At 42.2% G+C, this 26,904-nt stretch overlaps 1 protein-coding gene across 5 annotated transcripts in view; it reads left to right on the top strand.

The window, feature by feature from the left end:
* The first annotated feature begins 6,172 nt into the window (after positions 1-6,172).
* The window catches only part of sgpp2 (sphingosine-1-phosphate phosphatase 2), a 59,688-nt gene continuing 38,956 nt past the window's right edge, over positions 6,173-26,904 (top strand). Inside the window, exons 1-2 of one of the 5 annotated variants that reach the window (XM_041181096.1) lie at positions 6,173-6,619; positions 20,831-20,986. In XM_041181096.1, coding sequence (XP_041037030.1) covers positions 6,314-6,619; positions 20,831-20,986 — 462 coding nt within the window. In that variant the 5' untranslated portion in view covers positions 6,173-6,313. The remainder of the gene's footprint in view (positions 6,620-20,830; positions 20,987-26,904) is intronic. The other 4 variants (XM_041181094.1, XM_041181091.1, XM_041181110.1 and 1 more) reach the window with 4 other exon arrangements.

Raw genomic sequence — 26,904 nt, 5'->3', positions numbered from 1 at the left:
GGTGGGTCTAGATCGCCATGATATAGTGCTGCAGCACAAATATCTATGGCTTTCTTAAGTGGAACATTGGTGAATAGGCTAGCAATGTCAAATGAGCATATGGATACAGCATTGCTGTCAATATGCAAGTCCTGTATGGTCTTCGCAAATGTGAAGGAATCGTTCACCTTGTACATGGAAAACTTGGTCAAAACTGGTTGTAACAGCTCACCCAACCATTTGACCAATTCATGTTGTGCAGAACCAGTCATGGATAAGATAGGGGGTAAAGGGACATCAATTTTGTGTGTCTTGGGCAGCCCATACATACGTGGACGCAGTGAGCCATGAGGACAAACCTGGTCACATATATCATCGCTCTCACACAAGTCCAGCAAGCATTGGTTACACTTACTTTCGAGCAAGGCTATCTGGTCATGTTGAGTGGCAGGTCCAATGGATATGACTTTGGAACCATCATTAAGAATGGCATGCATTTTGTTGATATAGTCACGCTTATTAAGGATAACTATTCTTATATTATTCTGCATGTTTTTGATATGTGGATGATACAGTTGCTATATTTAAATCTGCAGCTGCATGTAACGATTTCCTTACATGTCTTAATGGGCTCCATCCTGTGCTCAAATTCACCTTTGAAATGGAACAGTCAAATGAACGCCCTTTCCTTGAAGTACTAGTTGAGAAATCTGCCAGGGGTTCTCTACCAACGTCTACCACAAGCCTACCTTCACTGGTCAATATACATGTTGAGATCCTTACAATTCCATGTGCTATACGATTGGCCTTATCGGCAACCTCGTGAAAAGGGCCCAAGCCATTTGCTTACCATGCATGCTTAATGCAAAAATAGAGTGCATCAAAGGCATCCTCCAGGATAATGGCTAACCTGATCAGAACATTTCACACTGTATATTACACAAACTCATGAATGGGCCTAAAGCCATCACTTTTGGCCCTGAAAAGTGCCCAGTCGACCTCAGATTATGCTGGAAGGGCAAGGTATCTCAAAAATCTAAGCAACAAATAAAGCTAGCTGTTTCACGCTGTTACTATGCAATAGCAACACGAGTAGTATTCGCCACTAATAGGGTGCTGCCATCAAGCCAAAAAGACCTTCTGCCTATCAGACAAATGAATAATGTGGTGTATAATTTCAGTGCCAGTGTAATGCTAGGTATGTAGCCCATACGTCCCAAAGACTGGTAAATTATATCAAACAGCATGTGCCTTCTGCTGATTGCAATGGGCAAGGTACAGACTGTACCCAACCAGCCCATGCTTGCAAAACTCATCCCACAGGACAACATTTGCTGAATAGTTCTCAGCGTGTTAAGAATTATGCTGACAACTAATTTAAGATTGTCAGTTGGGCTCACAGAGTGGCTTATTTGCATGTACTGGAAGCCACATTTATAAATGCACAGGGCCCTGTTCTTTGTAGACAGAAAGAACATGTTTACACATTGTGCCTTTTTCAGGTAAACTAAATAAGTGACAGCCATTCACTGGTTCATCCCTCAAGGAAATGCTTCAATCAATCAGAGTCAAACTGCCTGGTTTAAATTTCAAACAAAGCTGGGCAGTTAACTGTCGGTCACCATCAACTGGTGCATTCTCCAAAGCAATGCCTCTACCAATCAGCACTCTTTTCTCCTATAGTGTAAATTGTTGTTCCCTTTAAATTCGGAATTCTTGTGAACTGTCCTGTTGAGTGCAAGACAAAAAGCTCTGACAAAAAATGTCTCTTTTTTCAGCAATACATTGGTAGGAAAGTAAGTTGTGAAGAGGGCATAAGGAGGGTACAAAGGGACATAGATAGGTTAATTGAGTGGGCAAATGTGAAATTGTCCATCTTGGCAGGAAGAATAAAAAAGAAACATAATCTAAATGGTGAGAGATTACAGAGCTCTAATATTTAGAGGAATCTGGGTGTTCTAGTGCATGAATTACAAAAGGCTACTATGCTGGTACAGCAAGTAATTAGGAATGCGGATTGAATATTATTGTTTATTTCAAGTGAAATTGAATTGACAAGTAGGAAGGTTATGCTTCAATTTTACATGGCACTGGTGAGACCACATCTGGAATTCTGTGTATAGTATTGGTCTCCTTACTTAAGGAAGGATGTAAGTGCATTGGAAGCAGTTCAGAGAAGGTTTACTACACTAACATCAGGAATGGACAGGCTGTCTTATGAGGAAAGGTTGTACAGGCTAGGCTTGTAGCCATTGGAGTTTGGAAAAGTAAGAGGTGACTTGATTGAAACCTTTAAGATCCTGAGTGGCCTTGACAGGGTGGATGTGGAGAGGATGTTTCCTCTTGTGGGAGAATCTAGAACTAGGGGTCACTGTTTAAAAATAAGGGGTCACTCATTTAAAACAGAGATAAGGAGAGTGTTTTTCTCTCAGAGGGTCGTAAGTCTTTGGGACTCTCTTCTTCAAAAAGTGGTGGAAGCAGAGTCTAAATATTTTTAAGGCAGAGGTAAATAGATTCTTGATAAACAAGGGGGTGAAAGGTTTTCAGGGGTCAACAGGAATGTGGAGTTGAGGTTGCATTCAGATCAACCATGATCTTATTGAATGGCAGAGAAGGCTCGAGGGGCCAAGTGGCCTCCTTCTGCTCCTAATTCGTAAGAATGTATGTTTGGATTCGGTCCTCAAAAGCTATGGTATAACAATGGTGTTAATGTTCTGAGCATGTAAAATAATCTATGGTGAAGCTCTGTGGACATATGGTTGTTTATAGGAAATATAGAGGAGGAAGGTAGGGGGGTAAGCCTGAATAGTAGATAATTAAAACTTTTGACACAATTTTCGATCTGAAACATCAACCAGAAAATAGACCTAACGATTGAAAAGTATTCCTAGTTTTATGTTCTCATATTTCTTAACATATTCTGGGTGTAATGTAAACATGTCAACCAAGACTGGAGTATATTAATATGTTGTAACACGCTGGGGAATTGAGATGACTTGGTCTTGCATTTTATCAACATCCAGGAAAATTTTCTCTAGTCACTATGTGCTACAAATATGGACCAGGATTTCTCTCCCTCCCTCCACTGCTGGTTTTATTTTGGTGGAATTGGGGCAGGTAAAGTAGAAAATGGGTTGGAGATGTGCTCTGCTGTGTCCCTGCTCATATTTTTACATGCCTTTGACTTGGATCATAAACAATAGATGATGTACAATACACCTATCCACACATATATGCATGTAAAGTAGGTGTATTGAAACTATATTTGAATGTCAGAAAGGTGTCATTCGATATATATTCTGTATTCTGACCCATGGCAATATAGGAAATAACGGGACCATTTTGTCCGTCGTATCCAACATTGCTATTGCAATGGAGGAGGTATTTATATATTAAAATTCCAAAGGCCCATGCACTCCATCTCAGGGACTTTTTTCCACTAAGACTGAGACCATTCAATCAGCAGCCTCTGCTGCTTCCCTCCCTTTCCTTAGTCCCACCTGGCCAGATTTCCTCTAAGGTTCTCCCCTTTCCTACTCCTAAACTTGCATCTTTCTTTGGTTGCTCTCATGTCATCTCTGATCTCAACTTATCCATAAGACCCACATCTGCTCCCTGCACCCTATTCCCATTAAATGCTGAATCCCAACTTCCCTTTCTTATTCCCATGTTAACTGATAATTTTAATGATTCACTCTCCCTAGGTATTGTCCCCTCTCCTTCAAATTTGCTGTCCTCTCCAACCTTCTGTTCACAAAGCTACAACTGCCAATTTCCAACCTCTGTTTACCTCAAAAGCACTTGAATATGCTGTTGTCTTCCAAATCCATTCCCACCTTTACAGGAACTTTATGTTTGAACCTCTTCAATCAGGTTTCCACCAAAATGACTCTTCCCAAAGTCACATATGACATCCTGTATGACTGTGACCATTATAATCTATCTTTCTTCATCTTTCTCAACCTGTTTGCAGCCTTCGAGGTGATTGACCATGCCCTACACCTTCTACACTTCTACCTTCCTTCTGCACCTCTCCAGCTGGTTGAGATACTCATCTGGTTTCATTCTCATTTATCCAATCATAGCTCAAGAATGACCTACAATGTCTTCTCTTCCCACTTCAGCATAATTATCTCTGATGACCCCCAGTGATCTACCCTTAGTCCTCTTGTACTATCCTTTGGCATGATCATCCAAAAACACAGCACTGGCTTCCACATATACACTCATGATACCTAGCTATACATCACCACCATCTCCCTTGATTCCTCCAATGTTTCTGAATTGTCAGGTTGCTTGCTGACATATTCAATTTTAGATGAGCAGCAATTTACTCCAACTAAATATTGGGAAGGCCGAAATCATTGCCTTTGATTCTGGCCACAAACTCCATTCCCTAGGCACAAAACCCAACTCTCGCCTTGGCAACTGTCTGGGGTGGAACCAGACAGTTCACAAGCTTGGTGTCATATTTGACCATGAGATGAATTCCCCAACATATATCCACGTTATCCCTAAGACTGTCTATTTCCAACCCGGTAAGATGAGCAATGCCTCAATGTTAAAATTCTCATTTTTGTTTTCAAGTCCCTCCCAGGCTTCATTTCCAGCCCCACAACCTTCAGATATTTGCAGTCCTCCAATTCTGGCCTTTTGTGCATTGCTAGTTTTCATCGCTGCCCCATTGCTGGGGCCCTAAGCTCTAGAATTCGCTTCCTAAACATCTCTGCCTTTCTTTCCTCCCTTAAGACATTTCTTAGAACCTACCTCCTTAACAAAGCTTTTGGTCATGTGCCTTAATAGGCAGAATTTAATTAAGTCTGTGATGGGGGTGGGCCAGGAGAACCCGCATCCCATTCCAAGGGTTGGGAAAACTGCCCCCAATAAATTTGGAGCGGGAAGGGCCCGACATGGGAATTCCACACGCTGATGGCAGGATGTCAATTTGGCTCATTAATGAGTCACTTGACACCAATTTTCCCTGACCCCATGGAATTTAGTGGTAACTCACTACCATAGGCCTCCCATGGCTCCTTAAGGGATTTCCACCCTCTGGTGTCCTCGATCCTATGGGAGACCTAACGCCAGCCAAGTAAGTGCCTGAGTTCATTTAAATTGTGTCTGGTCTCCCTCATAGAAATGACATGGTGCTCCCTCGCAAGAACTAAACACTGTCCAACATCTCCTTATGGGAGAAGAGTCATATGGGCTCGAAACGTTAACTCTGTTGCTCTCTCCACAGATGCTGTCAGGCCTGCTGAGTTTTTCCAGCACTTCCAGTTTTTATTTCAGATTTCCAGCATCCACAGTATTTTGGTTTTATCTCCTTACTGGGCTCAGTGCCAGATTTTGTTCACCCACATGAAGTGCCTTGGGACATGTTATTATGTTAAAATTGTAGGCAAATTGTTGCTGTTTATTTGGGCAATTCTACCCATAGTGGAAGGATTTCTTCTGATTTCTAGCAAAAACATAAAGCAATTCATTCAGTTAGAACACATATTTTGTTAGAAATAGCACACACAGGAAGCCATGCTCCTACATTTAACATGTTAACATACACCAACCGAAGAAAATCATCTGAGACATCTCCACCCACAGATGCATCACACTTCATGTTTATTATACATATATACCATGGGGACATTTCAATGTTGTCTCTGGGGTGAAAATAAAAGTATTAGCAGCAGGCAGTAAGACATGACAAGCTCCCTCCCTTGAACAACATATTTTGAACTGAATTGCTCTTGGGCTAATGCAATTTCAACTGAATTAATCACCGGTTTTTACTTTACTGCAGCTTACAAAGGAATTACGTAGGATGTACAGCACAGAAACAGATTGTTCAGCCCTATGGCAGTGCTGATGCTGCACAGGAGCTTCACCTCACCTGGCTTTCATCTCACCCTATCAGCATAACCTTCTATTTCTTTCTATCTCAGGTACTTAACTAGCTTCGCCATAACAACATCTATTCTTTTCACCTCCACTACTTCATGTGGTAACAGATTCCACATTCGGGAATATAGCACATCCTACATTGCACATCCATTATTATTCCAGCACAACCTGCCAGAAGGCATGTAATAGGACAGCATTTAGACAGCGCGCATAGCTTGAATTCCTGCCTAAATCTGTGGGCACTAGGACGCCAGTCGAGCCAAGTTGCTTGTTACTTCCTCGTTTATTAAAAACAACCTGTTGTGTCAGACTCACAGGTGCAGCTGAGCCTTTCCACGTGAGGTGAAAGGTACCTCCAGAAGTGCAGATACCCATTTACACGTTACCACTGATTTTCCGGACCTTAGGTTGGAGGGTTTTTTTTAAAAAAACAATGATGAACTCTTTCCTCCAGTCCCTTCAGGATCCTCACCTCGTTGCCAGTTTCCAGAGATACTGTGGTTTATTGCTGCAAGTTGAAGAACGACTGGCCGGCGGCTGTAGCAACTCTCATGGCAACGCAAGTGGGAGTCAAGGACCGGTGGAGAGAGGTAATGTCTTCAAGACCAGTGAATGCACGAATGGAAACCGGAGATACAAGACCAATGGGTCACATCAGTATCCCTATGGGCAGGACAAAGAGGACAGTCGCGGGATGACTGGATGTGCAGTAAAGGTGGGTAATACGCCAACTGCGAAAGTAAGTATTTCATTTTCTTTTCCTTATTCTCGCGGGTTTCTTTAATAAATGCGTTTTGAATGAGCCCCCTTTTTCCTCCATCCCTCAATAGCTGTTTCAAGATGTTCGCTCTGGACTTTGCACCAAGTATTGTTTAACTAGAAGGCGTTCCATTGCACTAGTGGGATATTGGGACATTCTTAAGCGGTCGAACAGCTCTTTCCAGTTAGTCAGCTTACTAATAGGGGAAGTAGAGCCGCCATGGGGAGGAGTCAAATAAAACAAATAAGGCGACTGCCAGATCAGTTCACCAGGTTATTCACAGTGGGGCGCTGTCACTGAAGGGATTTACCAATTTATTTATATAGAATCAGATAGATAAGGAGCTCAGTAAAACTTGGTTAAATGTCAGTTTACGGAATAAAAGGGGATAACCTTTATGGGATAAGGGGGTCCTTCTCAGGATGGCGGCCGGTGACTAGTGGAGTTCCGCAGGGGTCAGTGTTGGGACCACCACTTTTCACTTTATACATTAATGATCTAGATGAAGGAACTGAGGGCATTCTGGCTAAGTTTGCAATGATACAAAGATAGGTGGAGGGACAGGTAGTATTGAGGAGGCTGCAGAAGGATTTGGACAGGTAAGGAGAATGGGCAAAGAAGTGGCAGATGGAATACAATGTGGAGAAGTGTGAGGTCATGTACTTTGGTAGGAAGAATAGAGGCATAGACTGTTTTCTAAATGGGGAGAGAATTCAGAAATCTGGAGTGCAAAGGGACTTGGGAGTCCTAGTCCAGGATTCTCTTAAGGTTAACTTGCAGGTTGAGTTGGTAGTTAGGAAGGCAAATGCAATGTTGGCATTTATATTGAGGAGACTAGAATATAAAAGCGGGGATGTGCTGCTGAAGCTTTATAAGACTCTGGTCAGACCATATTTAGAATATTGTGAGCAATCTTGGGCCCCGTATCTCAGGAAGGATGTTCTGGCACTGGAGAGGGTCCAGAGGAGGTTCACGAGAACGATCCCAGGAATGAAAGGCTTAACATATGAGGAATGTTTGCGGGCTCTGGGTCTATACTCGATGGAGTTTAGAAGGATGAGGGGGGATCTGATTGAAACTTACAGAATTCTGAAAGGCCTGGATAGAGTGGATGTGGGGAAGATGTTTCCATTAGTAGGAGAGACTAGGACCCAAGGGCACAGCCTCAAAGGGAAGATCTTTTAGAACAGAAATGAGGAAAAACTTCTTTAGCCAGAGAGTGGTGAATCAATGGAATGTATTGCCACAGAAGGCTGTGGAGGCCAGGTCATTGAGTGTATTTAAGACTGAGATAGATAGGTTCTTGATTGGTAAGGGGATCAAAGGTTACGGGGAGAAGGCGGGAGAATGGGGTTGAGAAACTTATCAGCCATGATTGAATGGTAGAGCAGACTCGATGGGCCGAATGGCCTAATTTCTGCTCCTATGTCTTATGGTCTATGATCTTAAACGTGATCTGTATTTATTAAATCTATATTGTAAATATATTATACGGTGAACAGTGCTCGGCTGACTTGCATAGGGTTAGATCCTAGCCATTAACTATGAATGAGCTCCAAACCTATACCAGTCCACAAATCATAGAATGGTTACAGTACTTTCAGCTCAGCATGTTGGTGCTGGCTGTCCACAAGAGGAACTTAGCTAGGCCCCTTCCCCTTTGCCCTGCACATTTTTTCTCTTCAGGTGCTTACCCAATTCCCTTTCACAAGCTCCAATTGAATCTGCCTCCAACAGCAATAGCAACTTACATTTATATAGTGCCTTTAAGTTATGAAACATGCCAAGGCACTTCACAGAAGTATTAGGAAATACAGTATGACACTGGCGTCCACCAATGGGAACGGTTTCTCTCTATCAATTCTGTCTAGACCCTCATGATTTTGAGCATCTCTATCAAATCTTATCTCAACCTTCTTTCATCTAAGGGGAACAATGCTCGCTTCTCCAGTGTATCCACATAACTAAAGTTAATGCTCATCCCTGGAACCATTCTCGTAAATCTTTTCTGCACCCTACCTAAAGCCTTCACCTCCTTCCTAAAGTGTGGTGCCCAGAATTGGGCACAATATTGCCATTGAGACTGAACTAGTGCTGTATAAAGGTTCAGCGCCACTTCCTTGGTTGTGGGTTATGGATTCAATATATTCGAAATCTGAAATCAATCTAAGCTGACATCCACATGTGATAAGGAAGGAGTTCTGTGTCACCAGCAGTGGTTTCCTTCAGATGATTTGGTGAATGGAGCCTCAGTGTGCCTGTTAAGTGATTCATTGTGATTGTGACGTGTTTTGAGAAGTAGCATCACAGCTGAGTGATTAGATTGATTGGCTAAATGTACATTCTGTATGTATTTTTTTTAACAAAGAGCCAGAACTACAGACTCCAAAATACTTAGTAGTCATTATAATCCCTCTTAGTCATTTTTCAGTATACAAAATGCTTTGTTATTTTTACAGTTGTAGGCAATAGCCCAAGAATTATAAGTAGCTTTACTGAAAAAAAAGCACACAAAGACCTTGAAATTTTGCCAAGGTTCTCACAACTTCCTGGGATTGATTTGGTGAGAGATTGATGGAATTACTAGAGAAGAAGGGTATATGGCCATTTACGCCATTTCCGGGGGGTTCCCACTGATCTCCAGCCAGAGATTTGATAGGCGGTTGGAAGAAAGCCCCTTGCTGCCAAGCTCCCAATACCCCCCAGAATTTTTAAGGCTAAAGTCTTTCAACACTTTTAGAACAAGTCAATTATTTACTATCTGGAAATCTTTTCTGTCAAGAAGTTTAAAGTTAGCCTAAAGTTTGCACATAATCAGGACGCTTAATATGACAATTGCGCAACAAATCCTCTGGATTTCTACTTAGACTCTGTGTCATGCAATATGCTGCCTGATTAGGCTTGGCCTAAATAGCCAAGTGGTTATGGTACTGGGTTTGTAACCCCAAGATCAAGAGTTCAAATCTCACAATGGCAAACTATGAAACAATGTCACTTCACCTGAAACAGATTGAAACGGGTTTGTACTCGAAAGAGTTACATGCTAACCTTGCTTGGCCTAAATAGCCAAGTGGTTATGGTACTGGGTTTGTAACCCCAAGATCAAGAGTTCAAATCTCACAATGGCAAACTATGAAACAATGTAACTTCATCTGAAACAGATGGAAAATGGGTTTGTACTTGAAAGAGTTACAATAATACTATCAAGAGTTCAAATCTCACAATGGCAAACTATGAAACAATGCTGCCTGAGTCCCCAAAATGTGTATAAAAAGAGACAGTGTTGATACAGGTTTCTGAATAGATCTGAGCAATGGCAAGTTAGTTGTTCAGCTCATGGTAACAAAAACAACAACAGTAGCAACTTGTATTAATATCACGCCTTTATAAACTTTATTATGCATAATAAAACTTCCTACTATGCTTCACTGGAGCATTATAAAGTGAAATTTGACACCAAGCCACATAAGGCAATGTTGGGGCAGATGGCCAAAAGCTTGGCAGGTTTGAAAGAGTGTCTTAAAGAAGAAAGAGAGGTCGCGAGGCAAAGAGGTTAGGGAGGGAATTCCAGATCTTGGGGCCCAGCAGCCAAAGGCATGTCCACCAATAGTGGAGCAATTAAAATTGGAGGTGCTAAATGGGTCAGAATTAGAAGAGTGCAGAAATCGCTGATGATTGTGAGGATGGAGATTACAGAGATAGGGAAGGGCAAGGCCATGGAAGGATTTGATACATGAGTGAGAATTTTATAACCAAAGTTGACCAGGAGCCAATGTCAGTCAGGAAGGACAGGGATTAACTTGATGTGAGTAAGGACATGGGCAGTAGAGCTATGCATGACCTCAAGTTTACATTGGAATAGTGAAGTCCAGATGTAAAAAAAGGAATGGATAAGGGTTTCCAAAGCAGATAGGCTGAGGCAGGGCTAGGCGTCGTTACCAGGGTGAAAATATATGGTCAGTAATGGAGTGGATTATGTGGTATGAAGCCCATTTAAGGATCAAACATAACACCAAGGTTGTGAGCAGTCTAGCTCAGCCTGAGACAGTTACCATGGAGAAGGATGGAGTCAGTGATGAGGGAACGCAGGTTCTGACAATAGCTTCAGTCTTTCCAATATTTAATTGGTGAAAATTCCTGTTCATTTAATACTGGATGTCTGGCAATTAGTCTGATAATTAAAGACAAAGCTGCAATATTGTTAGACTTCATGTAACGGGTTCTGATTGATGTTTTATAATTATTGAGAGACACTGATGGAACTCAGATGTCCGAACCACTAATCGAGCAGGGAATATTGAATCTGATACCCTCTGATCCATGCCAGCTTCAAAATATTTAGTTATGTCCTCCCCCCCCCAATTTAATTCCTCGTTCCATATATCATTTCCCCCCAAAAAAGCATGGGCAAGGTACCTGCTGTCAGTTCTATGAAGACTGGTCTGTAACTGACTATCAGGAGATTCAGCTTGATTCATCCATTTGTTTTTCCTTCTTTCTCACAAAGGTGGAACGGGAGAAATCTGTCCTTTACTCAACACCTCCTGATGTCCCTGCTGAGATTTCAGACATGCCACTTGTAATTTACAGTCAAGACCACTGATTAAATTTTGAGGAGAACATGGACAGAATGATGGAAGTCAATCCCAAAAATAACCAAATAACAAAAACAAATTTGGCTTACTCAGTCACCATAAATCAGCCATCCCGATGTCAGAGGTACAATCCTATTTTTACCATTCTTGTTCAATGGCACAATGTACGGTACACTAGCCCAGTCTTGTACCAATAAATTAAATCGAGGCTGGCATTGTAAGGAACGTGAAAATAATTTCTGCAAACATATACACTATATCCCCCTTTTCTGCAAAGAGAAAGAAAGAACTTGGATTTCTGTAGCATCCTTCGCATTCTCAGGACATCCAAAGTGCTAAACAGCTAATAAAGGACTTTTAAAGTGTCATGCAGGCAAATCCAGCGGCCAAATTGGCACAGCAAGCTTCCACAAATAGCAATGAGGAAATGACCAGATAGTTTGTTTAATGGTATTGGCTGACAGAGGAATGTCAGGAGAACTTGCATGCTATTTTTCAAATAGTGCCAAGGGGTCTTTTACATGCACCTCAGAGGGCACATAGAGCCTCCGTTTGCCATCAGCAATCCCTCCTTATGCGCTCTGGAGTAAGGCTTGAACCTGTGACCTTCTAACTGAGAAGCAGAACTGTTTGATCTGAACCAAGACTGACAATCTAATGTAAGGTCTATAGCTCATTATAAGAGGAAGCTATTGATTAATAAAGTGTTATAATTGGTTTAAGATTGGAATATCACATTTCCTGGGCATGGAAAGATTGTGGCGTAGGATGCACGTTTGCAGGGGTACAAGATCATTATTACGTACAATATACACAGAATTCCTCATTTGACTTACAAGCCAACAGATCAGGGTTCAAATGTTCATATTAAAATGATGCATGTCTTTGGGCTTATCTAATATGCTTGTTTTAGCGCTTAAGTGCACCTGTCAGTGTCAAGACAGAAACTCATCCATTGACTCGACAGAGTGATTTACTTTAGATTTCAGAGGAAGTCCCTTTACTTATCAGATACATCCGGCATTACGTATGCTTAAGGAGGTAATAACCGAAACTCTTAGACAATCTGCACACTCTTTGCTAAATGGAAGTACAATTTTAAAATTTGCAGGGCTACGTGGAAAAGGTGGGGAGTGGCACTTGGTGAATTGCTTTTGCAGAGAGCCAGCAAGTACATGCCTGGCTGAATGGCCTCCTTCTGTGCTGTAACTGTTCTATGATTCTGTAACCATTCTATGATTCTATGATAAAATTTGCAAAAGACTCCATAAGACCATAAGACGTCGGAGCAGAAGTGGGCCACTTGGACCATCAAGTCTGCTCCGCCATTCAATGAGATCATGGCTTATTTGATAATCCTCAACTCCACTTTCCTGCCTTGTCCCCATAACCCTTGATTCCCTTACTGATTAAAAATCTGCCTATCCCAGCCTTGAATATACTTAACAATCCAGCCTCTACAGTGCTCTGTGGTAAAGAATTCCACAGATTCATTACCCTTTGAGAGAAGAAATTCCTCCTCAGCTCTGTTTTAAATGGGCGCCCCCTTACTCTGAGATTATGCCCTCTGGTCCTAGAGCCTCCCACAAGGGGTAACAACCTCTCAAATCTACCCTGTCAAGCCCCCTAAGAATCTTAAACGTTTCAATAAGGTCGCCTCTCATTATTCTAAACTCCAATGATTACAAGCCAACCTACTCAACCTCTCCTCACAAGAAAATCCCTCCATACTCGGTATCAACCTGGTAAACCTTCTCTGGACTGCCTCCAATGCCAGTATATCTTTCCTTAGATAAGGGGACCTAAACTGTTCACAGTATTCCAGGTGTGGCCCAACTAGTACCTCGTTTAGTTTTAGCAAGACTTCCTTATTTTTATACTCCATTCCCTTTGAAATAAAGGCCAACATTCCTTTTGTCTTCCCTATTACCTGTTGAACTTGTACGTTAACTTTTTGGGATTCATGCACAAGGACTCCCAAATCCCCCTGTGCTGCAGCCTTCTGCAGTCTTTCTCCATTTAAATAATATTCCGCTCCTCCATTCTTCCTGCCAAAGTGCATAACCTCACATTTTCCCACATTTATATTAAACCAGCCACTTTTTTGCCCACTCACTTAACCTGTCTGTATCCCTCTGTAGATTCCTTGAGTCATCCTCAGCACTTGCCTTCCCATCGATTTTTGTGTCACCTGCAAACTTAGCAAAAGTAGACAGTCACTTCCCTCATTTAAGTCGTATATCGTAAATAATTGAGGCCCCAGCACTGACCCCTGTGGCACTCCACTAGTTACAAGTTGCATCTTGAAAATGCCCCCCGTACGCCAACTCTCTGTCTTCTATTAGTTAGCCAATCCTCTATCCAACCCCCAACACCATGGGCTCTTATCTTATTAAGTAGCCTTATGTGCAGTACCTTATTGAATGCTTTTTGGAAATCCAAGGTCAGAAACTTACCTATGTCGGGTAGGCTTGTCATGAGCGGGCGGGGACAGGCATGGAGCCGATCGCCGCCCGCAATCGGCTGCGCGCCGCCATTTTACGTGGGCGAGTCAATTAAGGCCCACACAATATAATGCACAGCCGGTAGCGCTCAGTGCTAACTGTGCGGGCGGGCGGTGGGAGAGTTGGTGCATGCGCTCTTTCACACATGCAGCTCCGTGCCTCAGGGAGCTTGAATGAATATTAAAATAATTAAAGAATTGAGTTAAAAATTTATTTAAACATGTCCCCTCATGTGACAGTGTCATGTTTTTAATACTTTGGAAATTTTATTTATTTAATAAAACTTACAGGAAACCTCATCCTGCCCATGGATGAGGTTTCCTGAAAAATGTGAAGGCCATTTGGGCTCTTTGCCTGCCCATCCAACTGAAGGTTGGATGGGCAGCTCTGTTAATTGGCTTAATTAGTTTCCTAATGTCCTTAATAGGCTTTGACAGTTCGGTGGGCACGATCTAAATGGTGCACAATGACGTTGGGACGCACGCCCAACATCATCTCGCATCATTTTGTGCATCAGCATGTCGGGCCTGCCCCCACACGCCGATGGCAATATTCGGGCCCAAAAATATTACATCTACTGGTTCCCCTTTATCTATCCTGCTTGTTACCTCCTCAAAGAATTCTAATAAATTTGTTAGACCTGATTTCCCCTTCATGAAGCCATGCTGACTTTGCATGATTAGATCATGTAATGCTAAATGCTCTGCTATTATACACGTTTATAATAGACTCTAACGTTTTCCCAATGACAGATGTTAAGCTAACTGGCCTGTAGTTACCTGGGGTAAAATTTTTAGCTCGGTGGGCAGGCGCATACCCGACCTGACTGAGCACAAAATAATGCGCGATGTTTTGGTCAGTGGATACACACCGGAGACAGCAGTGCACCCGCTGACAATTATAAAGCCCATTAAGGCCATTAAAAAGTTAATTAAAAGAGAATTTTTGCTGCCCGTCCAACCTTATGGTTAGCAGGCAGGTGAAAAGGCCAAGTGACCTTTGCACTTTTTTGTGAACCTCACCCAGGGGTGGGATGAGGTTTCCAAAAGCAAATAAAAATAAAATAAAAATTTTAAAATGTAATTAATAACATGCCCCTACTCATGTGACAGAGGCACATGAGGGGACATGTTTTACAACATTAGTAAAATCTTTTTTTGGAAATCAATTCATCTCCCTGAGGCAGCTCTCTGCCTCAGGGAGATTAGCAAGCATACACTCGCGGGCATGCGTGAAGTTCGCACTCGCCCTGTTCACACTGTCACCTGCCCACTCACTGCCACTCGCATTTCACACTGGACCGTCCCCAGCCGCCCCTGCCGAGCCAGCCCGAAAAGGGCAAGATCCTGCCCCTGTTTTTTTATCTCCCTCTCTTTTTGAAGAAGGGTGTTACATTGGCAGTTTTCCAATCCTCTGGGAATTTTCCAGAATCTAAGTGTTCTTGGAAGATTACTATCAGTGCATCCACTATCTGTGTAGCTACTTGCTTTAACATCCTAGGATGCAACCCATCAGGTTCAGGGGACTTATCGGCCTTTAGCCCCATTAGTTCCCCTAGTATTTTTGCTCTAGTAATATTGTATTTATTTTTTGTTGTATTTGGTTCCTCCCCCTCTTTTGCCCCTTGATTATTTCGTCTTGGAATGCTATTAGTGTCTTCTACTATGAAAACTGAAGAAATGTATTTATTCAACTCCTCTGCCATTTCCTGGTTCCCCATTATTATTTCCCATAAGACATAGGAGCAGAAATTAGGCCATTCGGCCCATCGAGTCTGCTCCGCCATTCAATCATGGCTGAAAGGTTTCTCAACCTCATTCTCCTGCCTTCTCCCCATAACCTTTGATCCCCTTACCAATCAAGAACCTATCTATCTCAGTCTTAAATACACTCAATGACCTGGCCTCCACAGCCTTCTGTGGCAATACATTCCATAGATTCACTACTCTCTGGCTAAAGAAGTTTCTCCTCATCTCTGTTCTAAAAGGCCTTCCCTTTACTCTGAGGCTGTGCCCTTGGGTCCTAGTCTCTCCTACTAATGGAAACATCTTCCCCACGTCCACTCTATCCAGGCCTTTCAGTATTCTGTAAGTTTCAAGCAGATCCCCCCCTCATCCTTCTAAACTCCATCGAGTATAGACCCAGAGTCCTCAAACGTTCCTCATATGTTAAGCCTTTTATTCCTGGGATCGTTCTCGTGAACCTCCTCTAGACCCTCTCCAAGGTGAGAACATCCTTCCTGAGATACGGGGCCCAAAATTGCTCACAATATTCTAAACGTGGTCTGACCAGAGTCTTATAAAGCCTCAGCAGCACATCCCTGTTTTTATATTCTAGTCCTCTCAAAATAAATGCCAAAATTGCATTTGTCTTCCTAACTACCAACTCAACCTGCAAGTTAACATTAAGAGAATCCTGGACTAGGACTCCCAAATCCCTTTGCACTCCAGATTTCTGAATTCTTTCCCCATTTAGAAAATAGTCTATGCCTCTATTCTTCCTACCAAAGTACATGACCTCACACTTCTCCACATTGTATTCCATCTGCCACTTCTTTGCCCATTCTCCTTACCTGTCCAAAACCTCCTGCAGCCTCCTCAATACTACCTGTCCCTCCACCTATCTTTGTATCATCTGCAAACTTAGCCAGGATGCCCTCAGTTCCTTCATCTAGATCATTAATGTATAAAGTGAAAAGTTGTGGTCCCAACACTGACCCCTATGGAACTCCACTAGTCACCAGCTGCCATCCTGAGAAGGACCCCCTTATCCCCATTCTCTGCCTCCTGCCAGACAGCCAATCTTCTATCCATGCTAGTACCTTGCCTCTAACATCATGGGCTCTTATCTTACTGAGCAGCCTCCTGTGTGGCACCTTGTCAAAGGCCTTCTGGAAGTCCAAGTAGATAACATCCATTGGTTCTCCTTTGTCTAACCTGCTCGTTGCCTCTTCAAAGAATTCAAACAGATTTGTCAGGCTTGACCTCCCCTTGATGAAACCATGCTGACTTTGCCCAATTTTACCAAGCACTTCCAAGTATTCTGAACTCTCATCCTTAATAATGGACTCTAAAATCTTACCCACGACCGAGGTCAGGCTAATCGGCCTGTAATTTCCCATCTTTTGCCTCACTCCCTTCTTAAATAGGGTGGTTACATTAGCGATTTTCCAGTCCTGTGGGGCCCTCCCTGACTCCAGTGATTCCAGAAAGATCACCACTAACGCCTCCACTATCTCTTCAGCTATCTCCTTCAGAACTCTGGGGTGTAATCCATCTGGTCCAGGTGATTTATCCACCTTCAGACCTTTCAGTTTTCCTAGCACCTTCTCCTTGGTAATGGCCACCATACTCATCTCTGCCCCCTGACTCTCTTGAACTTTGGGGATGTTACTCGTGTCTTTCACCGTGAAGACTGATGCAAAGTACCAATCAATTCCTCCGCAATTCCTTTGTTCCCCACTACTACTTCTCCAGCGTCATTTTCCAGCAGCCCAATGCCCACTTTGGCCTCTCTCTCACCCTTTATATATCTAAAAAAACTCTTGCAATCTTCTTTTATATTACTGCCTAGTTTATCCTCATATTTAATCTTCTCCCTCCTTATTTCTTTTTTAGTTGTCCTCTGTTGGTCTTTGTAGGCTTCCCAATCCCCTGGTTTCCCACTGCTCTTCGCCGCATTGTATGCTTTCTCTTTAGCTTTTATGCTGTCCCTGACTTCCCTTGTCAGCCATGGTTGCCTCGTCCTCCCTTTAGTATGCTTCTTCTTCCTAGGGATGAATTTTTGCTGTGTCTCCCAAATTACTCACAGAAACTCCTGCCATTGCTGTTCCCATCTTTCCTGCTAGGCTCATCACCCAGTCAATTCTGGCCAGCTCCTCCCTCATGCCTCTGTAGTTCCCTTTATTCAACTGTCATACCGTTACATCTGATTCCAGCTTTTTCCTCTCAAATTGCAGGGTAAATCCTATCATATTATGGTCACTTCCTCCTAAGGGTTCCTTCACCTTAAGCTCCCTTATCAAATCTGCCTCATTACACATCACTAAATCTAGAATTGCCTGTTCCCTAGTGGGCTCCACAAGCTGCTCCAAAAAGCCATCTCGTAGACATTCCACAAATTCCTTTTCTTGGGATCCACTACCAACCTGATTTTCCCAGTCTACCTGCATATAGAAATCCCCCATGATCACTGTAACCTTGCCTTTCTTACACATCCTTTCTATCCCCTGGTGTATCTTGTGCCCCACATCCTGACTGCTGTTCGGAGGCCTGTACGTAACTCCCATTATGGTTCCCCAGCCTCAGTAAGGGGCCTATGTTCACTTTGGTCTCTCTCCTCCTTTATATATATTTAAAGAAGCTCTTACTGTCCATTTTTATATTACATGCTAGTTTCCCCTCAATGTTTATTTTCTCCCTCTTTTTTTTTGGCCATCTTTTGTTAGTTTTTTAAAACTTTCCCAACTCTCTGGTTTACCATTAATCTTTGCCACATTGTATATCTTTTCTCTTAATTCAATACTATCGTTAACTTCCTTGGTGAACCATAGTTGGTTTATTCCCTTCCTTGAATCATTCTTCCTCACTGAGACATTTCTTTGTTGTAAGTCATGAACTATTTTCTTAAACATCTGCCATTGTTCATCAACCATTTTTTCTGCTAAAATCCCATCCCAGTCCACTCCAGCCAATTCTGCCTTCATTCCTTTGTAATTACCCTTATTTAAGTTTAGCACAGTTGTTTCTGACCCAAGTTTCTCACACTCAAACTGAATGCTAAATTCTACCATACTATGGTCACCATTTCCTAGAGTATCTTTTACTCAGATCATTTATTAAACCTGCCTCATTACACATTACCAGATCCAAAATAGCCTGATCCTTGGTTGGATCCACAACATTTTGCTCTAGGAAACTGTCCTGAATACACTCTATGAATTCTTGCTTGAGGCTACCTTGCCAATTTGATTTTCCCAATCTACATGAAAACTAAAGTCACCCACGATTAAAGTATCACCTTTTTTTTACATGCCCTTATTATCTCCTGATTTATTCTCTCTCCTACAGTACAGCTATTGTTCGGAGGCCTCTAGACTGCTCCCACTAGTGTCGTCTTGTTATTTCTCACTTCCACCCATATGGATTCTACATATTCCAATCCAAGATCCTTTCTTGCTATCATACTTATTCCATCTCGTAATAGCAGAGCTACCCCACCACCCTTTCCTTTCTGCCTGTCCTTTCAAACAGTACATACCCCTGAATATTTAGTTCCCAGCTTTGATTTTCCTGTAACCACATCTCCTTAATGGCTATAACACCATACTCATTAACCTCTATTTATGCCGTTAATTCATTTATTTGAGGACTATAGTTAATATAGGGGAAGACTACAACAAAATTCAGCAGGAAATTAATAAACTTGCAGAGTGGGCATGTAAATGGAAAATTAACATCAATATAGCTAAAGTGATACATTTTGGTAGGAAGAATGGTAGACCACATATTGCTGGGGAAAAAATTGTCCAAAAGGCATAAGAAACAGAAAGATCTGTGAGTACAGGTACACATCTGCGAAGCAGATTAATAAGGCCATTAATAACGGCAACACCATTGCGTTCATTTCTAAAGGGATAGAATTGAAAAGGCAGAGAACTTAGGTTAAACTTGTGCAGGACCTTGGTTAGACTAAACTTGGAGTTCTGGTCTCCCTATTATATAAAAGATATAGAGGCACTTGAGAAAGCACAAAAAATTTACTAGGATGATGCCAGAACTGAGAGGTTTAAACCTGTCAGGAAGGATTGAATAGGCTGGGGCACCGTTCTTTAGGGAAGAGAAGACTGGGAGGTGACCTGATCGATGTCTTCTATCTTTAAGATGGTGAAAAATTTTGATAGCATTAACGTAGAGATGAAGTTTTCATTCTCATAAGAAACCAGAACTAAGGGCTATAAGTGTAAGATAACCACTAATATATCCCATATATAGGGAATTCAGGAAGAACTTCTTTGCCCAGGGTAATTAGAATGTGGAACTCACTGCCAAAAGTAATAGTTGAGGCGAGTAGCATAGATACATTTAAGGGGAAACTAGATAATTGGATGAGGGAGAAAGGAACAGGGGATATATTGATGGGGTTGGATGACAAAGGGTGGGAAGAGGCTCAAGTGTAGCATAAACACTGGCATGGACCTGTTGGATCAAACGGTCTGTTTCTGTGCTGTTAGTACCTTATAATGAATCAGGTAAAAAAGCAATGATACAATGACACACTGATAACACAGTGTTATTGTAATTTATACCAGTGATGTTATAAAATAATGCAGCATACTACCAAGTCTAATAGGCAGCATATTAGTATTGAGTGGCTATGAGTACATTGGTCAGAAATTCCGCAGAGTTGCTCCTGTGTTTCCAGTGTTGCTGCATCGAAACTGTGGCAGAAACCCTTTTTATGCTCCTATGTACAGAGTTTCTGCTGTGCTTCTGGTGAGGGTATGACAGCGCAGTGGAAGTAGCTCCTAGGAATTTCTTGGTCAATGTACTACAGTTGCAGTTCATCCTTTAATTTCTCACAAGAACTTTTTTGAAGCCCCTTGCAATAAAAAAATATTTCCAATTGGTTCCAATGAATGAAGTAAAATGATCATATTTTAACATTTTATGTTACTTTAACAAAAATATTTTGAAACACACAAAAGCAGATTCAAATTAATTCTTCTCACCAAGTAAGTCTTTCAAGCCTCAAAAACCCATCGAAAGACTAAAGCTATATTAAACCTCAACACATAGGGACAGAAGGAATCACAATGATTGTATCAACACAAGCATCTCAAACAACAACATTTATTTTATATTTAATTTGCATTGGCTTTCCATAAGCTAATTTAATTTCTTTAAGTATTTTTTATGGTTGCATTACCTCTTGGCAAAGGGAAAGCTGAACTGATTGGACCAAATACTGTTAGTTGTTTGCATAATCATAAAAATATAAGAAGCATCTACTGAGTGTGGGAGAAGGAAAAATTCAACTGCTTCAAAAAGGAATTGAGGATCAAGGGTTCATGAAGTTTTACATTTTTACAGGAAAAGCCAGGATACATGGTGAAGAACTACTTTTTCTACTATTTGTTCCGATTCGCTGCTGCACTGGGTCAGGAGATCTTTTACATCACATTCCTTCCATTTACCTATTGGAATTTTGACCCATTTGTTACTAGAAGGCTGGTTGGTATGTGGGCAGTAAGTACATCTTTTAATCCCATTTTAGTTTAACCATCAGAGACAAAACATTGCAAGGCAAGAGCTCTTAGCACAACAGTAATTGTTGAAATGTTGGTTGTAGATCATAACATTACTGACTTTTTAATGATTTTACTCAAGTGTACATTAATCTACTTCTGTTTCACATAGAGTGCATTGCACATGCTGGTAAAAAGGAAAAATCTAATTAGTGCTAACCTACACTGAGGCTTACCTCTGCAGGCTCTACGTTTTCTCATGCGCATGATTTATGTGTATTTTCATGCAGAAGTTTACTTTACCTTGGGAGTTGTGGCTAAGGGTAGTCCTCAGATAAAGTATAGTTAGTGGAAAGGGGATAATTAGACCCATGCACGCAGGTGGAATTCATTTCAAATTTTAAAATCATAGATTCTGTCCTTTCTATATAATAATTTAGTTTTACATTATTATTCAGTCTCCTGTGACATTTTTTAAGGGTGAAATTTGGAGAAAGTGGGTTCTATAGCACCTGCTTTTTAGATATTAATTGTAGTGTAACAGTCTGGCACATAAAGGGTTGATGTGGGACTGAGTACAGCAACCGTCCACACAGTGATGTAAGAGAACACGTGAATTGTACCTAGGGTTCAGTGTTGGACAGAGCCGTGTGTAGAAGCAAGCATGGAGACTGCTCCTAGCTTGGACCTTTACTGTATCTATGTATATAGTTTCTGTAATAAATAATTACTGTTGAAACACCTAAGACTAAGAATACCTTAATATTCTACCAACTATGGCCAACACCTTATAACATAGTAGCAGCAAATGGAACAACTCAAAACCTCACAGAGACTACAGAAGAAAACTAAGACCCTGGAAAGCTGAAGGAAAATCAAAGAAGCATTCTGAGCTGAAAAAAAGCCCAAGAAGTGAAGGGGTTGAAGGAAATCACCAGAGAAAAAACTCTAAAGAAAGGCTTAGAAACTGAAGACAAGAATTTTAAATTCCTCACTGCAGTAGAAGACTCCATTAAACCCTGTGAAAGTCCAGCTTCAATACCCAGAATGTGCAGAGTCAACATCCCTATTCGGGATGAGCTAAAAAAGTAAAATTCCTGTAGAACACGAGTCCTGAAAAAAGTTAAATACTGCAGTGGTCAGAGTTGATATTTAAATTGTAGTCTGAGAAACCTGATTCCCCATTTGACACCTGAACACATGGCAGCCGAGCTCGCTCCAAACAAAGAGAGAGAAAAAATTAATTAAAAATTAATCACAACTGAGTAGACAGCTTTTAAAACACAGCGAAAGCTGGGATGTGACACTGCCAAGACCTGAGAACATAATGCTGAAGCAGGGAAGACTCCAATCAGTCGATCCAGGCAGCCATTGTTGAAAAGATTTATCGCTGAGAGACCTCTGGCTGTGAACAACAGACACGACACTTTATGCATCCAGAGGAATGTGACTTCCATACGCATGATTCTGAAGCCATTCAGGTATGGCGGCAAACAAATCTTTGAGCTGATGTACGTCATCTGTAAACAGTCTTTATCTCTCTTGAATAGAGATGCCTGCATTGCCCTGAATCTCCTCAAAACTGGTGTAACTTGTAAATATGCTGATAAAGACTTGGGAGAGGTATAGTATAAGGATCTGGCATGTAAAATGTTAATGTTGGACTGAGTACAGTACTGCCAAACAGTAATTTGTGGACAGAGCCTTGTGTAGAAGAATGGAGACAGGTATTACCTTGGACATTTACTGTACCTACATATATACCTACATAGTTTCCAGTAGGTAATAAATAGTTACTTTTGAACTACCTAAGAATACAAATACCTTAAGACCCACCAAATTATGCCCAACACTTTTCAACATTAATCTGCCTCCTAATGCCTGAAAATGGTGTTCATGCTTCTGGCAGGAAGCTGCATCATCTTGATAAAGAGGTTTGCGCGCGCATACCTGGATACTACCAGCAGCGTGCAGAGAAGGCTGATTAGGACGTCAATCAGTGTGAAACTCTAGGGTGCCAGGGTGGGGAAGGGTGTCTGCGCAATCCTTTCCCCACCACCCTGATTCCTGTTCACTTGGGCCTGGTGCCTTGCTACGTGAAGACCTTGCTAGGAGAAGGCTCTCCTAGCCTGTAACTTAGTATCTGAACAGGTGGCTGCAAGTGTAAGATTAAGTGACTGGTGTCTTCAATTTCACTGTCTTCTTCTTTCCCAACTAACTGAGCAGGCTCTAGTTCTTGACTTGGATATCTGATATGAACAATGGTTATTGCTTGGTTTTCATGAGGAGAGAAGAGAAAGTAAGAAGAAAATACATTACATGCATCCCTTTAGATGGATGAGGAAGAAGTAGGGTGAGAGAGGGAGGATTAGCTATGTGGATTTGCTCATCATCAATTGCTCGGTGCCACTAGTGGCCAATACTTCAGTAATGCCCTTTCCCATGACGGACAGCATTCTCCCCTCCATCGGTGTTAAAATATGCAGGCATACTTCCAATTCATTCCTGCTTCCTCCTATTAAGCACCATTTTCGCCTATAAAAAACAGGGAATTGTGTTAGTCAGTATTGTGCAATACATTTGAGAGATGTGGCTGTCGTGGTTGAATAGCTGCGAGTGTGAGTTGTGAGTGTGAGGCTTTTAGCAGTGCTGATTGATGGGCATTGTTGGCAAGTGAGTATGAGGTATATTGAATTGTGCAGTGGATGAGGCTAATGTTGCAGTTTGAAGATTAAGTCACTCACACTGACAACTCATTTAAGATCATTAAACTACTTCTTGTACTGCATGGATGTTAGTGGAACAACACACCTGGCATTGACCCCAACTGCTGTTTCTTCCCATTGTCTCCTGAGCACATGTCTGGAGAGCCTCCTGCCCCCTGTGGATATAGAACATTACTTCTCCATTCCACCTCTTCCATTAAGGTCTCCAGTGCATTAACAAAATATCTTGATGAATGCTGTCTACCATATTCAACTATTCTTCATCCTTTGACAGCACATATTCAAGTCAAAAATGACTCCCACCATGTATTCCAGCACATGGTGGTAGGCAGGGTGTCTTTAAATAGTGCTAGACATTCGAAATATCAGTGTTCAGCCAGTGAACACTGTGAATAGTGCTTGCTGCATACAGCAATCAATTAAAACGGCTGCCAGCTCAAGTTTAACAGGGGCTACTCATTTTCTCCTACCAATCTTAAGAAAGAGCAAGATTAAGGGTAGCTGGCTATTAAGACCATCATAAAGGAACAAAATTCAGTCACTATTATAAAGTCATATATTCTGGCTTTATTATTGTGAAATATTTCACTTGATATATTGTCATTTATAGCAAAATATATGCCATTTGGAAAGCAGTGAAGTAGAGATGGTTGGATCAAAGCGATTCTCTGAAGTATAGACTGGAGTACACTGCCTGAACCTCGTTCGGGGGTGTCTAAGAACAATGCTCCATGTTTATACTGGCAATTTCTAGTATAAAAAAGAGTAACATTTTGTAGGCAGTGCCGTAGATGTCAGATTTTTAACAAATTACTCGCCGATTCTTGTGGCATTGCACATGGGGTGTCAGGACTAAATGCAGCATTCAAGACTAGGATGATTAAAGGTGAAAAATGATTGGATCAGGTCCAACATAGGACTGCAAGGGTAAAGGTGATAAAAAAGGCAACGAGAGAAGATTTACTGAGAAGGCTGTTTCAGGAGGTGAAAGGTAGAGTGAGCTGGGGCAGAGGAGAGGCTATCTAAATGAAGAAAGGAAAGTAGAGCAGAGAAAGGAAGATTAAAGGAGGAGAGTTAGAAGTCTTTAGGGAGGGGAGAGCAAAGGTCATAGCAGGATGTCAGAGAAAGTTGCAGGCTAAAGCAAATAATTGCGCTAAGGGAACCAGTATATCAACAACCAGTTTTAACAACCATTTGCACTGATATGCCACCTGTAACATAATAAAATGATCCAAGGTGCTTCACAGGAGCATTATCAAACAAAATTTGACATCAAACCACATAAGGAGATATGAGGGCAGATGCCCAAAGGCATCGCTAAGGAGCTAGGTTCTAAGGAGCATCTTTGAAAGAGAGGTGAGAGGTGGTGAGATTTGGGGAGGGAATTCCAGAGCTGAGGCCCTTGACAGCTGAAGGCACAGCAACACATGGTGGAATACCGTAATGAAAATTGGGACGTGAAAGAGAAGGAGAAACCATTCCACCACGGAGGGTGGATAAGTAACTGCACTCAAATAAAGAGCACAGCTGTAAAGATTTCAGGGAATCCGGCTTCAGAAAAGCTATAATTAAGAAGTATTGTTCTCATGTGGAGACAGTGGTGACAGTTTTTCTGGCCTGACTGAATGTTTTCTTACAGATTGTGGCATCAGTCCCAACCACAGGGGATAGCCCTACCAATCAACCATCTGGATACGTTATCATGAGTCATGAAGTGGTTGACTAGGTTCAAGTTAATAGAATGAAAGCCGTGCCCGCTCATAAAATTGAGGGTGTTCTCAAATGGGGATTTCAGTGCCGCATTTGGGCCGGGATTTTGCTGGGCAGACAGGGTCTCACCCACCATTCAAAAAGCCAGTAGGGAACCACCCCCCTCCCCCACCCCCTTTCCCCGGTTAGCTCTGTGGGAGAGGCCTAACAGAATCAATTACCCTTCAGGCACTTAAGTGACCGCAGTCAGGCCTTTCCCACAATTGAGGTCTCAAGTGGTGGAAGTCTAACCCACAGAGTGTGGCTGGCTAATCAGAGGCTGGCAGCCCCTCATGCCACCACGCCAGTAGGAGCGATGGCTGCTGATCCACCACACCCATCCGAGGCCCAGGATCACACAGCGACCCCAGGTCATAGGTGAGAGAAGGCAGGATGGGGGTCACGGGATGTGGGTTGCAGCAGAGGGGCAGCCAGGAGAGGTCAGAGGCAGGGCTGGAAATGTGGCTTTCAGTGGCCACCTAATGCCAGGTACCTAGATCGGATAAACTGTGCCTGATAGTGAGGTCCCCCCAACTCCTCCAATGGTTCCTGCTGCAACAGGCTGCATTAAATTCAGCCCATGTCCCCTCGCTTATGGCACTTATGGAAACCCTGGCAGTCTGTAGACCTCGATCTCTTTTTGTTTTAGTCTGTTTCCATTTGGAAGGATTTAAATTGTGAAGTCGTTCTAGATGGAGCACCACTAATCCTCTTGATGAGCAGCTGCTTGATGAATGTAGCAAAAGTGATGAAGGATACAGTGACAAAAAAATCAGAGCAGAGGTGATCTTGACTGGCAGAGTGGGCACTAGGTTTTTGTTCAGCAGTTGAGATACCTCCTTAGTAGCTTTCAGTGGTAAGCACAGCTTTGTGTGGCACTGATGATGGGTAAAGACTAAATAAGGGCCCACATTTTGCTGTCGTAATGAATGTCAGTGTTCGTCATCATTACTATTCTGAAACTTATGTAACTTCTGGAGTCTGCACATGCAGAGTTAAATGTGGAAATCTAGACATTGCTGTCAGTGATTCTCCAAAGGGTGTGCTGTAGAAGTTCTCCCAGACTGCAATCAAGTAGAAATGATTGAACTGCTGAGAGCTTAGCTCTTTTACATCATTAGTCTTGCTGTAAAAACACTTGGGGCAAGATTTTCCTTGCGGTGGGGGGCCCGGGAGCGGCCACGAAACGCACCACCAACCGCGATCGGGCTCAACTGTGATTTCATGCTGGCTGGCCAATTAACGGCCAGCCGGTGTTCGACACACGCCAAGAACCTCAGCGCTGCCAGGGCAGGGGGGAGTGGGAGGAGCACGAGCGTTAAAGTCTGCACGTTCATGAGGGAGCACACACTGAAAGCTCCCTGAAGGCAGGGAGCTGCCTCTGGGAGCTGAAGAATTTTACAATGAAATATAAAGATTTTAAATATAACGGAAACGTGTCCCA

Source organism: Carcharodon carcharias, chromosome 2 (assembly GCF_017639515.1).
Source record: "Carcharodon carcharias isolate sCarCar2 chromosome 2, sCarCar2.pri, whole genome shotgun sequence".
In the NCBI taxonomy this organism is placed as follows: Eukaryota; Metazoa; Chordata; class Chondrichthyes; order Lamniformes; family Lamnidae; genus Carcharodon; species Carcharodon carcharias.
Note: the sequence above shows the minus strand (reverse complement) of the source record. Positions and strands in the feature narration are given on the sequence as shown.